Raw genomic sequence first — 13,127 nt, 5'->3', positions numbered from 1 at the left:
AACATGTTGAGAATTCTCTTATTAATGTTCTGTACAAATATGATCTAACAGTATGGTATTTCTTCATATATGTGAGTGCATACATGTGTGTGTTTGTGTATGTGTATTTTCCTAGTATTCATATTTAGTTTATTCTAGTTTTGCTGTGATGAGCAAATGCACACAAATTTCTGTTGTTTGTTTTAGAAACAAGAGGAAATTTGGATAAAAATATGTCTACATTTCAAGGCTATTGATACACATATTTAAATTTAGTTATTTTCCTATCCTTTTAAAACCCTTACTGTTTCTAGTAATTTCATAAATAGCTACCTAAATGATTACATATCATGTCTACTTTTCAGATAAGAGTTTTCACAATGAAAACTCACCTCTTCTGATCCACTATTAGATGAAGCTTGATGTTGCTGCTGCTGCTGCTTCTTGAGCATTGCAGATCTTTGAACAGCCAGAATACTAGGGCTAGATTTCCAAAACTATAATAGAAATATAAACAAGTGAAGAACAAAGTTTTGAGAAAACTGGAAAAAGGTTAATTTATTGAAAAGTAGTACCAACATTTTCACTGCCTCCAAATAATAAATTAAGACTATTTTTCTTACATTATACATAATACAATATTACTGCAATATAATTAAAATAAAATGCTGAGCTTTAGTTGTATATAAATAATTTATGGTGTTTTGAGTTTCACAGACAATCAATCAATATGTTCTTTGGTATTAAGATTATTATTTTCAAAAAAGATGTGATAATATACGACACCAGTGCTACTCAAAGTGCGGCTGCTATTTTTTTTAATTGGTGTGAGGTGAAGATGAAGAGCTTGAGTCAGAATGCAAATCAACTAAGCACAGTTTTAGTTCAACTGACTTTTTGTTTTTGTTTGTTTTTGGTAGCAAGACTTCCTGAATGAAGGAAGATGTATGTATATTCTGGCCCAAGCATCTTATCATGACTGGTATTCTAAGTAACACTACTGTACACTATTCTGAGGTATAGACAAGTTTTAGTAAATCTTGTAATAGCCTTTTTTAAACAGAATGGCCCTTAGCCGATTCTACCATGTATCTTCAAGGAAGCAGAGTTCTATTAAAGTCTCCTATTTGCAATAAAGTATCTCCTCTGAAGATCTTGAAAGTAGAGATCACACTGTAATATTAACAAAAAGACCTCACAAAGCCTTACATTTTTATCCATGAGACAATGAATGTTTATGCAACAATTTCTGCCTCAAAAAGAGAAAGTTTTGTATGTGTTCATTTTTATATGTGTTACAAAGTTTTGTATAGTTACAAAGTTTTGTATGTGTTCATATAGTTACAGACTGCTTCTCTTCCAAGCCAATCAGTCCACAGATACTGAACCACAAGCCTGAGAATCACTTAAAGTGTATTTTAATATGTGAAATCAACATTTTCTAAAAGCTAGATTAAGAATGCTCTAAACTAAAGCTATAAATTTTCCCAAAGTAATACAAGAAATATACCTTTCATTGGATAGTTTATTTATTACCTCAGCTCCATCAACTTTCGGTGGTTTTGCTTGAACTTTATTTTCTCGGGAATTGTCTGACTCAGACTCTGACTGACTGCCCGATTCAGATCCAGAGTCAGAGTCACTGCTACCTGACTGGCTACTGCTTCCATCACTACTGCTTCCAGAACTTGAACCAGATCCAGAGCCTGACGCTGACCCAGAATCATCATCCGACTGGCTACAATTAGAAAATAAACAGATTTCAAACAAAATTCATTAAAAAATTTAGTTTTTCTTAACTCAGCAAAAAGCCCCAAATCATTAAACCTTGTTTAGTTCATATGTCAACTGTCTATAACCAAACAAATAGAAAAGGAATTAATGTTAATCTCTGGTAATAACTGACATACTAGATAGATTTAGTACAGTTTGGGATAAAACACAAGCAATCAGATCACAATCTTCCTCCAAGATAATGAACAAAACCTACCAAGTACAGAATCCTGGGCTAGAAAGTTGGGAAAACAAAAAGTTTAAGCCGCAGTCCCTATCTTTAAAAGGCTATTTGATGTAGTAAACATAAAGAATGAATTCTGTGAAGAAAAGGTTAAATGTGTTAAAAATTCTCATAGCAAAAGGTAGAAAACAAATTAATTTACAGTTTCAACTTGTTTTCAGGTTTACATTTTATATTCTATCATCTCAGGGGAATGTAAATTATTACCACTAAACTATGATAAAATACAATTTACTAAAAAATAAGATCAGTAATTGCTTCTCTGAGAAAATTATTGAATCTTTTATGGTTCCTTAGTAATAAATCTGAAATAGAAAATTCTCAAATCTTTCCTAGCCTCTATACACACACATGTGAAAGCAATTAATAGTTCAATGAGAATATCTCATTCTCCAGTACTTATTTTCAGTCCAAAGTAGTCTAGAGATGGTCTGTACTAAATAAATGATTGTATAAATTACTATTATCCAAAAGGCCATTTGTTCACTTGGTGTTTCCATTTGAATTGTTGAAAACCAGGGCATTAAATTTTTGAAATACATGGTAGACTCAGCTTTTGATGTAATTTCATCTGGCTTCATGAGAAACAACCGGTAATATAATATACACCAACACACAGCAAAACTCAAGCTTCATGTTCTCTTGCTGTAATTTTCAGAAATACCACCAGATGGAGGTATTACTCTAAGAAAATCCTGCAATATCAAAAAGTAATCCCTTCCTAAAAGTAATTTCTCCTTTTCGAGAGCGAGAAGTTTCTACATGGAAACACAGACATAAAAGTTTTCAAGAAGACTTTTGATTCCAAAAGTTAGATATAAATTAAAATGCTTAAGGTGTGAACAAACATATGCCTATTTTTAAAATCTGGGAATCTAGTGGAATATATGTTTTTCTACATTTCTGCCACAATTTCTACCCTCTAGACACCTGGTTCAAGAACAGCATAGTGTCTTAATTAAAAAACAAAAACAAAATTTACCATACTGTATTTTACTTGGATCCCTTGAAATTTCAACAAGAATATCAGAGAAGATATTTTTCCTGACACAATTTTATTTTTCCTTTAACCCACTAGGCAAGAGACATTTTTCATTTATTCAATAAACCTTACTGAGAACTTTCATTCGTTAGGCACTGGGAAGACTGAGATGAGACAAAGTCCTTACCATTAAAAGAACTTCTAATCTGTTATGGAGAGACAGTCATGTCAACCAATAAATACCACACTGGGCATATTTAAGATAACTGAACTAGGAGTATGCACAACACTGAAGATACAAACAAGTCAGGTACAGTAATCAGGGAACATTTAAAGAAAGTGAAGATGAACTAATCCCTTAGGAAAGAAGAATTAAGCAGAGGGGTATCATTTTAACTGCTTACAAGCTTCTTGAGGGTACTGTTTATTTTTCCCAGCATACCTTACACAGGTGGGCGCTCAGTAAATACCTGAAAAGTAAATGGACGGATGATTGAATTTGGGAACTATCATGAGCCTATATTATTAATTATATCTTGATTAGTCATGAAGTAGCTAGTCAAAATTCCCTGTTAATAAATCAAAATTCTTAAGTGAATGTAGGAATCTTCCTTTCATACTCTCTAGGCAAAAGTTGGCTGGAGATAAGCTAACAGCCTGAGCCTAGACTACTCTAAAGGCATATGTTTATTATTAGAATGTCTTCACCTTAGGTATTAAAAGTATAAAGTATTTATTTTATTTAGTTGTTTATAGCAGGATTAAGAAGAGACAAAGAATTAGTAAGGAATGTTTTACATACTTCCATAGAATGAACTACAGGATATATAGTTAGGTAAAAAGAGCAAGATACAAAAGTGTTTATAGTATGCTTCCTTTGTATATGAAGGGGGAAATGTTTACACATAGTTGCTTATGCTTCTGAAAAAAGCAATAATGACAGCATAAAACAATTAAATTAAAAATGGTTACCTACAAAGGGAGGGGAAGAAGAAAGTAGAGGGAACAAGGATTGAAATGAGTTGTCAGTTTCTGAACCATGTAAATGCTTTACATAATTTATTTTAAAAGGAAATCCTAACAATTGAGAGAAAATATATATAGGTTCGGGGGCGGGGGGAGAATCTATATTCAGACATAAAATTCTGAGCGAAAATAGGTGAAAAGCCTCTCCCTAATGAAGTAATTCTATTTCAGCCCACTGCTGCATATGCTCTTTCTAGACTGCCACTGCTCATAATGCTCTTTCTAGAATAAAAATTAAACATGGCCTAACTTGAGAAGTTTTCAGTGTTTCTGTAACAAAGGTCAAACACCTATGAGGTGCAGGAATTTGTCTCTGACAACCTATCTCCAGCCACTTTCCCACATAAACCCTTAGTTTTAGTGATAGCAAACTACTTGTAATTCTCTGAGAGCGAGTTTCTCTTCCCACTTCCTGATTTTGCATAATTACTTCCCTTTTTTTTTCCCCACTATATAATTTCTACTTGAGCCTCACTTCATGGGTACTTCTCCAACAAATCTCTCTTGACTCCAACATTAAATCACCTGAACATTAAATCAGGCTTACCTCAGCATTCCCACAGCATCCTGTACCTATTACTATCTTGCCACACAGCATATAATAATCACTGTAGTTTTCTTTTGTTTTTTGGTATCCTACCTTTGGTATTCTACCATATGTTCCTGGAATTCTTACTTGTTCTTTGTATGCTGAGCACTAAATGAAGGGCTCAATATATGTTTGGTGGGTGGATAAATGTATACATAAGCAAACAAATCAAAGATATATATGGATACAACGTCTTACATAAAATTCACAAATTGAGTTTGACTATAAAAAATATTTCTAAGCTCCAATTAACATTTTATTTATTTAGGTAGTAATCAATAGCACTGATTTTTTAATACAACGTAAGTATCTGTATACCATTTAAGAGTTATTACTTATATTAAATCTCACTAGCCCAACAGTAATAAGGTGGTAGATTATTAAAAAAATAAAAACACTGAATTCTTTTCCTCATCTTTCTCAATTTACCAAAAAAAAAAAAAACCCACCATCATGTTTATGGGTACTTTGATAAAATTATAGTTTTCTTAGGGTAAATTAAGTAGAAATACAACATTTAAACATAAAATAGCAATTCAAATTAAAGTTTCTTTTCAAGCTTGTTTCTATGCTCAATTTCAAATATAAACAAGAGTAATATAATGAATTACCATTTATCTAACAACCAGCTTTGCAATTAACAACTCATACCAATCTTGTTTCAAATAATCCAGCTTCCCACAAACACACAATCTCAAACATGTTAAAATTTCATCCATAAATACTTTAGTACTCATATGTAAAAACAAACAACAAAAAAACTCCTATTTTTAAACACCCACAAAATGAGTATCATTTTTAAAACAAAATCACTTATTCCTTAATGTTAAATATGATATTATTATTAAATAGTATTAAATATCCAGTTTAGTTTATCTCTTTAGTTGATTTTGTTTCTTCATGGACTGGAAATCCAAACACAGTTCATATACTGCAACTGAATCACGTATTTCTTAAGTCTCTTTCATTAACCTGACAGTTCCTTCTCCTTTTTTTTTTCCCCTTGCAATTTATTTTGTAGAATAAGTTAGGCAGTTTTTCCTGCAGACATTTCCTGCTTTCCAGATTTTACTGACTGCATCTCCGTGGTATTATTTCACAGATTTTTCTGTCCCTTGTATTTCTTGTAAACTGTTCGATCTAGAGGCTCAGATTTAAATTCAGTTCTTCTTGACAAGAATGTATTTTAAGAGTTGTTGTGGACTTCTATTAGAAAAAACAATGTTTGGTTGTCTCTTTTTGTATGAGGTTGTTTGATCTGTGTGTGCAGGTTATTTTCAGCCTTATCCTTCCATTATACAGTTCCTCATAACCCCTACAGGGAATTCATCCACTATTTATTTAGAGGCAGTAAAATGGTGATATTATATCATTCTTTATTTACCCATTATATCATTTCTTCACTAGTAGGTGGAATACTTCTTCTATAAGGAGAAAATTTCCCTCACCATATTTGTTAACTTTGAGGTACAGTTCATATAGGAAATGCACTTACATTTCTTTTCCTTCTTTTCCAGCTTTCAAAATGAGTTAAATTGCTAGCATCCTTTCAAAGTAAGTAGACCAGTAATTTTCTAAGTCTCATTATGAACTCATGGATTTGAAGTTATTTGATGAGTTTTAACAATCCATTATCATTGTTAATGCCCAAATTGTCCCCTCTTTAGCGAACAGGAAACCCTTTACTACTTCCTGAATCCTTTTCACAAGACCTCAAGTCGTCTTTGATAGCTTCCTCACTTTCTGGTCTGATGAGATGAACCACGCTCATCTTATATATTTCTTGCCTCAGACTGTAACTCAGGCATTTCATCAAAAAGCCCTGCTTCTGTTTAAGCTGGAAATTAAATTGCAATCTGAGTACTAGGTGAGCCTATTACTACTGGATTGGTCATTGTTTTTAAGATATTTTTTTAATAAGATGAGCTAGGATACGTGTATTTTTAGAGACAATGAATTAAGAATTTACACTGTAATTCCAAGTCAAATTTGTAGGTTTTTTACTTCTCTGATTTTATATTTATACCATCACTTGGGTTGAGTTTCTTGGTTCCAAATGACACTAATAAAATTATTTATTTGCTTTATCTTAGAATATACATAACAGTTTCAAAATAGCAATAACATTGATTAACAATGTTAATTAAAAGTTAAGATGTCTTAATTAAAAGTTAAGATTTCTTCACAATTCTCCTTGGCCTTCAGGGAATACTCACCCCTACTATCAAATTACTGCTTTGAAGCCAACTAAAATAGTGATATTTTATTAGTGATATTAGTTTTGATCACCAAACTTCTGTATGGTCACTAATTTTGTTTAATTAGGGTCATCTGCTTTTTTTTCATTTTTAGGAACTGCTTTTTATTCACTTTGACCTAATGTGCTTTATTATTTACTTGGATCCAACCTGAGCTACCAAAGTTATCATCAAAATCCAGCTTCCATCCTTGTCTCCTCTACACCATGACCTCTCTCCCCCTTCAGAAATTATTTTTTTAAGTTTTTCACTTATTTTCCCTTTTTCAATATAAGCAAATTATGAGTAAGAGTATATGTATATTCCCTTTTCACAAATGATCATTAACATATTTAGAATCTTATATAAATGTCATATTATACACACATTGTATCCTGGAGGTCATTCCATAGCAGTGTAGGGATACAGTCCCCTTTCCTTCATGCAACTGCATATACTCCATTTTGTAGATACACCATAGTTTCAACCTGTCCCTCAAAGATGAACCAGTCTTTTGATACCACAAACAATGATACAAAAAAATGACCCTCTGCATATCTTTTTTGTATTTATGGCAGTGTATCTTCTTATTTGCTATTTATCAACCAGTGTAAATATATCCCCTTTGAAATTTTAAATTTACAATCACCTAGCACCCAGGTCTTGATTCCTAAATACAAATCCACACTTAAGTAAACTAGAAGTCCTTTGAGAAATGGCAGATTCTAAGGCTGGGACAGGGAAGGCACCGGATGAACCTAAACAAGCTTGCTGTGCCAAAAAGCAAAATACTAAAGAAAAAAGAAGAAAAAACAGGATATGGGAGCCAACTTGAAGGGGCTTCCATCAGCTCAATCTGATTTGAGCATCAAAACAGACAGTAAAGGATTATTACCTAGTAAATAAAACAGGAATCCTCAAGTCCATGCTTATGATAGGTAGGTAGGTAGAAAGACAGACAGACAGATGGCAGATGACAGGCTGAAAGAATTCTGAATGCCAACTGGTAAATGTGGACAGAGTGGCAGTGTTAGAAAATTACCATTTTGCAATCATCATAGAAAACACTGGTTCAGGCAAAAATCATCAAAAGATGCTAAATCTAGGGGGAGAGTTTGATGAGTAAGATATTTACACAGTCTCAAAGTATCTTCTCACAAATTGCTTATTAGCTGTATTAATGGATAAATTAGAAACTACAGTGGAAAAACCAGATATCACCCTGTCCTGGTGATCAAAACTAATATCGCCAATAGGGACAGACAGACGTTATGAGCCTCCAGATTTGATACCTTTGTGAAAGACATATCATCACTCACACCGTCCTCCAGCCAGGGGATGCAGAGTGCAGGGGATATATAAATTGCATCAAATCGTAAGTAAACATAAGACAAACCTAAACTGAGAAATATATTCTATAAAATAACTAGCCTATAGCCTTCAAAATGCTAATGTCATGAAAGACAAAGAAAGAGGAATTGTTTCAGATTAAAGGAGATTAAAGAGACATGACAGCCAAATCCAATTTTAGACTGAACCCTGTACTGAAAGATGACTGGGATGATTGACCAAACTGGAATACAGAATAAAGATTAAAGTATTACATTAACGTAAATTTTCCTGAATATAATAACTATACAGGGCTTATATAAGGGAATTCCTTGGTTCTTAAAAATATATATACTGAAGTTTTAAAAGCATAAATGGATATGATTTTTGCAACCTACTCTCAAATTATTCAGGAAAAATAAATACATATTACATAAATATCATGTATATAAACATATATGTATAAAAAGAAAGAATAAAAGGGAAATGTGGCAAAAAGCTAAAAATCAGTGCATCCAGGCAGAAGCATATTACAGGAACTATTCTTGCAACCTTTCTGTAATTTGAAATTCTTACAACTTTTCTGTAATTTGAAATTAATTCAAAATTGAAATGTTAATAAACAAATATAACTTTTTCCAATACCACAAGATTGTGTCACTAATATTCAATATTGTGGTATCTCATATTCAAGTAGTAAAAGGTACAAAGATGAGGAAATTTTAAAGCTGCAGAAGTCAAATGCATATGAAACAGGCAAGTAAGTAAACATTCAGTGGCATGAAAAATAAAATATCTAATATTCAGCCAATAAAATGGCCAAGCTGAATAGGTAAAAATATAAGAACTGCATAAAGCTTTTCCTTAAGAGATATGGAAAGATAAAAACACTAAGGAAGGGAAATTAAAGACCAGCTGTATGTAACAGCTGCCTCAGAAACTGCTGGTCACCCAACTCAGTATGTCTTCTTTTCCTTAGTAACAGAAATCCCAATGTTATGGTCTACAAAGTATAAAAAAGTGTACAGCAAAAACTCCTTGCAGCTAAAGTATGGCTATTAGCTAAAAGTTCTGACAAATGAAACGTAAGCAGAAATGTTGGGTTGTACTTCCCAGAAGGCTACTCAACCAGGCTGACTCAGCCAGGAGATGCTCCCTTTTTTGGCCCTTCTGATTTGCCTTCAAAATTTCCAGCTGTCTGACAGTAGGAAAAGTACTCAAAATTCACATTTGCAAGGTTCTTTTAGTATAAAAGCCAATATTCTTTTCCAGTATTCCCAAGGTTATGGTAAGTGAATGTTCTTAATAACCTGAGTGACCATGAAAAATTAATGTTCTGTTCAGTAAGACATTAAATCCATTTTTAAATTATTTTATTCAAGTTAAGTTTTTAGGAGCTTTAGTGCAGCTATCATCAATGGTTTACTTCCTCATGAGTTCCACATAACTAAAATGTTATGATTCTCTGTATGTATGGATTGGCTCTGAGAAATGCTTTTCAAGTTCTAACAAACATCAAGATGACCATCCCTCTCCAAGTTTTCAATTACATATGCCTTGGCCCCATCTCATAGCCTCTGGTAAAGCTAGTACCTTGAGGAGTTTTAATGACTCACTTTTGTTCTTGGGATAAAATGACTAAAATCTGATCTCTGCCTACCTCTCCAATTTATCTTAAATGTCTCTATTCTGCACCCTAGTCTCACTAACCTCCTTTAGCCCTTGAATTTGCCATGCTTTCTCACCTCATAGCCTTGGTATGAAGCAATTCTCCCTACCTGGAAAACTTGTTAATCTTCATCCCACCTTCTTCCCTAGTTCTAGACCTCTTCCCCCAGACTACATTAGACATCTAGCATGGTATCTGGCACTTAGTGTATGCTTAACATGAACTAGTATGAGCACAGGGGTGTTTTACTTAACAACTGTATCCCTACTTTCTAGCACTCTACCTGACATATTCTGAAAATATATTTGTGAATTAATAAATGGCTAATACTACCTCCTCATTACTTTTATTCAAAAACACCATAAGCCTAAATCTTCCACAGAAATTTTCTTGTTCTTACTCCTGGTTTCTCTGCCTCTACTTTTCTCTTTTGGGTTTTTTCTTCCTCCAAGTCATCTAACTTAAAACTCTTTTGGAGAAAATAATTTTAAGAAGAAATTTTTTATTCCTTTTTTTTTATTTTGAAGAATCAGACGATCTGAAAACACCAGGTCCACTTCCCACATGGTCACAATTGTCTATATCTAAGTAGCACTGGTTCCTTTTGATGAAGGATATGACCTCCAATTCACCAGTCGCCTCCCCTAAACAAATGTCTTATACCTGGACAGCTTCATTCATTTATGTTATCCGTTTGGCCCTTATGGCTCCTTTTCTCATTTATACTCCAATTAAGACAAAATTTTTAATATCTCTTTATAGCTTTCAAAATATTTTGGTAAAACGAATTCCATTTTATCCTCACCACCAAAAAATGTCCTTGAAGGCACATATAGGGAGACTTCATAAACTGTCTTCAGAGAAGACAACCCTTCTAAGGTCCCAGCTTTAAGGAGACTTAATTCTGTAGTCAAATACTAAGTTCCAGTCCCAATCCCAGCACCCTGTCCAGAGGGCCCCTTCCAAATATCCTACGTTGCCCTGTCTGCTCAGAGCTTACTGCTCTGACTTTGAGTTCCATTCTGTTCCTGGCACATCAAAGTTTTCTCTAAAGTTCAGCTGCACATCTACTTTTTTTTCCTTTGCTCTATATTATTTAGCATTTTCACGTGTTTGTGGGTAGGAAGTGCTTCAGAGTGACAGTCTATGTTAGCTCAGCCCAGCCTATAACAGAATTGCAAGACCTCCTTTCTCTATACTCAACTTTCCACTCTTATCAGTCCTTTGAACTAAAGAAAACACTACTATCTATACTGAGTACTTGAAAATGATGTACTCTCAAGTGAATAAACAAAGATTCTTCTACGTTACAGGAAAAACATGCTTTTTTTAATCACAGGAATTGGAAACTAGCCTGCAATGGAACATAAAGAAAGAATGAATAAAATAATGACCTTCTAAGAAAGTGGTAGCAACGGACAGCTGCTTTCCTTACCACCAGATCGCCAACAGAAGAAACTGGCCCTGATAAATCTTGGAATAGATTGAAAAGTCAAAAGAAAGTAATACTGAAGTGGGTGTAGAAGTACTGAGGAGGAATGAAAGGAACATCTCAAAACAGTAGCACTAACGAAGAAGAAAAAAACACTGTGTATTTAAACATCATATGTAAGTTAGACTACCTTTATCAAAGGCTTAAATCGACGATTTCATTTTAAAAACATATCCATTTGTTTACTTCTTTACTTCCTAATATGTAAAGATTTTCTTTCTAATATATCACATTTCCGTAATTTTTCTTTCCTTTTTTTAAACTGGTAGAATTTAGATGAATTAGACTCTGGAGAAGAGGAGGGGAAGAGAAGTTATAGGGTACATTGATAAAAGGTAAACTGATTTTATTATAATAGAGGCTTGTGTGCCTGATAATTACAGTAATAATTTATTATATTACAATAAATAGAACTGTATTTGCAATCAAAGAACTGTATTTACTGTTCTAAAGAACAAGCATATTGCACTAAATTCTCACTTTACGCCTTGCTCCCTTCCTCCTTAACTACTGCTTAATTGTCAATGCCATTCAAAAGGACTTCTTTGAGGGAGTTTTTGAAAGAATTTTTTGACAGACATTTGTGGGGAAATTCGGGACTAACTTGATGGTGTTCTGAAATTCAACTGACTTATTTTCTCCTCGCCTCCTAGCCCTTTTGTCTCATTATATGTATATATTTACACCCATTAGATAAGCCTCAGGTTTCTACCACATGGAGATAATAAACATACTTAAGGATTACTGTGAAGATTTAAAAAAATGTAAAGCATATTATCTGACATATACTAGGAGCTCAATATTAATAGCTATTAGAATTTTAAAAACTGATTTTTTTCTCCTGAGTTCAAGATCAGAATCATTACTTCAAAATTTGTGTTAGGTGTTCTTTGGACTGTCATAAGTATAAATATATAAAATGTCTCTGAATAAAACCTGTAGAAATACTAACATTTTCAAAACAAACTAATAAAAAAAAGGAAGACATGGTGATTACTAACAGGTGCTATGTGCCAAACACTGGGTTCTCATCTAATCCTTTCATTTTCATATAATAAATAAACAAACTGAGGTTCAGAGAAGGCTAGGTGAAGAAAACAAACACTAATATTATGAAGAATTGAAAGAAAATTCAGAAAAATGAAAGCCACTAATTTCTTAGGATGATAGGAGTGATTTATTTTTAATTTCCCTTGATGTTGTGCCATATGAATGTTGTCTACTTGCCCCTCCCCACTCACCCAGTATCCACTGTGCTTGCCCTTTGGTATTACATAAGTGGCACTCAAGTTTTAAATGGCACATGCCAACCCAGCTAAAGATTAGATTTCCCAGCATCTCTTTCAGCTAGGTGTGGCCATGTGAACAGGTTTTGGCCAATGGATTATGGCTAGAAGTGATGTGAAATTTCTACATCTTCGTCTTAAACATTAACTGGCTTGCCTTAAATCCTCCCCATTTCCATTTTCTTCCTGTTGACTGAAGATGGCAACCACTGGAGCAATAGAAGCTACATGTTACAGATAACAAAGCTGTCCTACTAGCCAGAGTACCTGGATAACCTCAAGAGGTAGAGCTCACTTACCTGATAATGAAATGAAGTAATTATTTTTGAGACCCTGTGTTTTGAGGACTCTAGTATATATGGCACCTTAATTGGTTCTCTAACTGATATGCTATAATAATGTTTTTGCAATAAACACTTTTGAAATAACAAGTTTTATACATATGTAATTTGAATTTGTTTGCTCATCTCTTCAACTAACAAGTATTGAACAAGAGTTTCTAGCAGGGACAAAATGCCATG

The 13,127-nt window shown here is 33.4% G+C and overlaps 1 protein-coding gene across 8 annotated transcripts in view; it reads right to left on the bottom strand.

Annotated features, from left to right (window-relative positions):
• Positions 1-13,127, bottom strand: part of CHD1 (chromodomain helicase DNA binding protein 1) — a 75,772-nt gene that overhangs the window by 47,576 nt on the left and 15,069 nt on the right. For all 8 annotated transcript variants that reach the window (XR_003431576.1, XM_027100543.1, XM_027100541.1 and 5 more), the window contains exons 3-4: positions 1,516-1,717; positions 372-476 (exon numbers count right to left, since the gene is read on the bottom strand). Coding sequence is in view for 7 of the 8 variants with exons in the window: in XM_027100543.1 (XP_026956344.1) it covers positions 372-476; positions 1,516-1,717 (307 nt within the window). In the remaining variant the exon portion in view is untranslated. The remainder of the gene's footprint in view (positions 1-371; positions 477-1,515; positions 1,718-13,127) is intronic.

Source organism: Aethalodelphis obliquidens, unplaced genomic scaffold (genome assembly GCF_003676395.1).
Source record: "Aethalodelphis obliquidens isolate GAN/ISIS:26980383/991018 unplaced genomic scaffold, ASM367639v1 scaffold4, whole genome shotgun sequence".
In the NCBI taxonomy this organism is placed as follows: domain Eukaryota; kingdom Metazoa; phylum Chordata; class Mammalia; order Artiodactyla; family Delphinidae; genus Aethalodelphis; species Aethalodelphis obliquidens.
The sequence above is the reverse complement of the archived record's forward strand: the minus strand, read 5'-3'. Positions and strand labels throughout refer to the sequence as shown.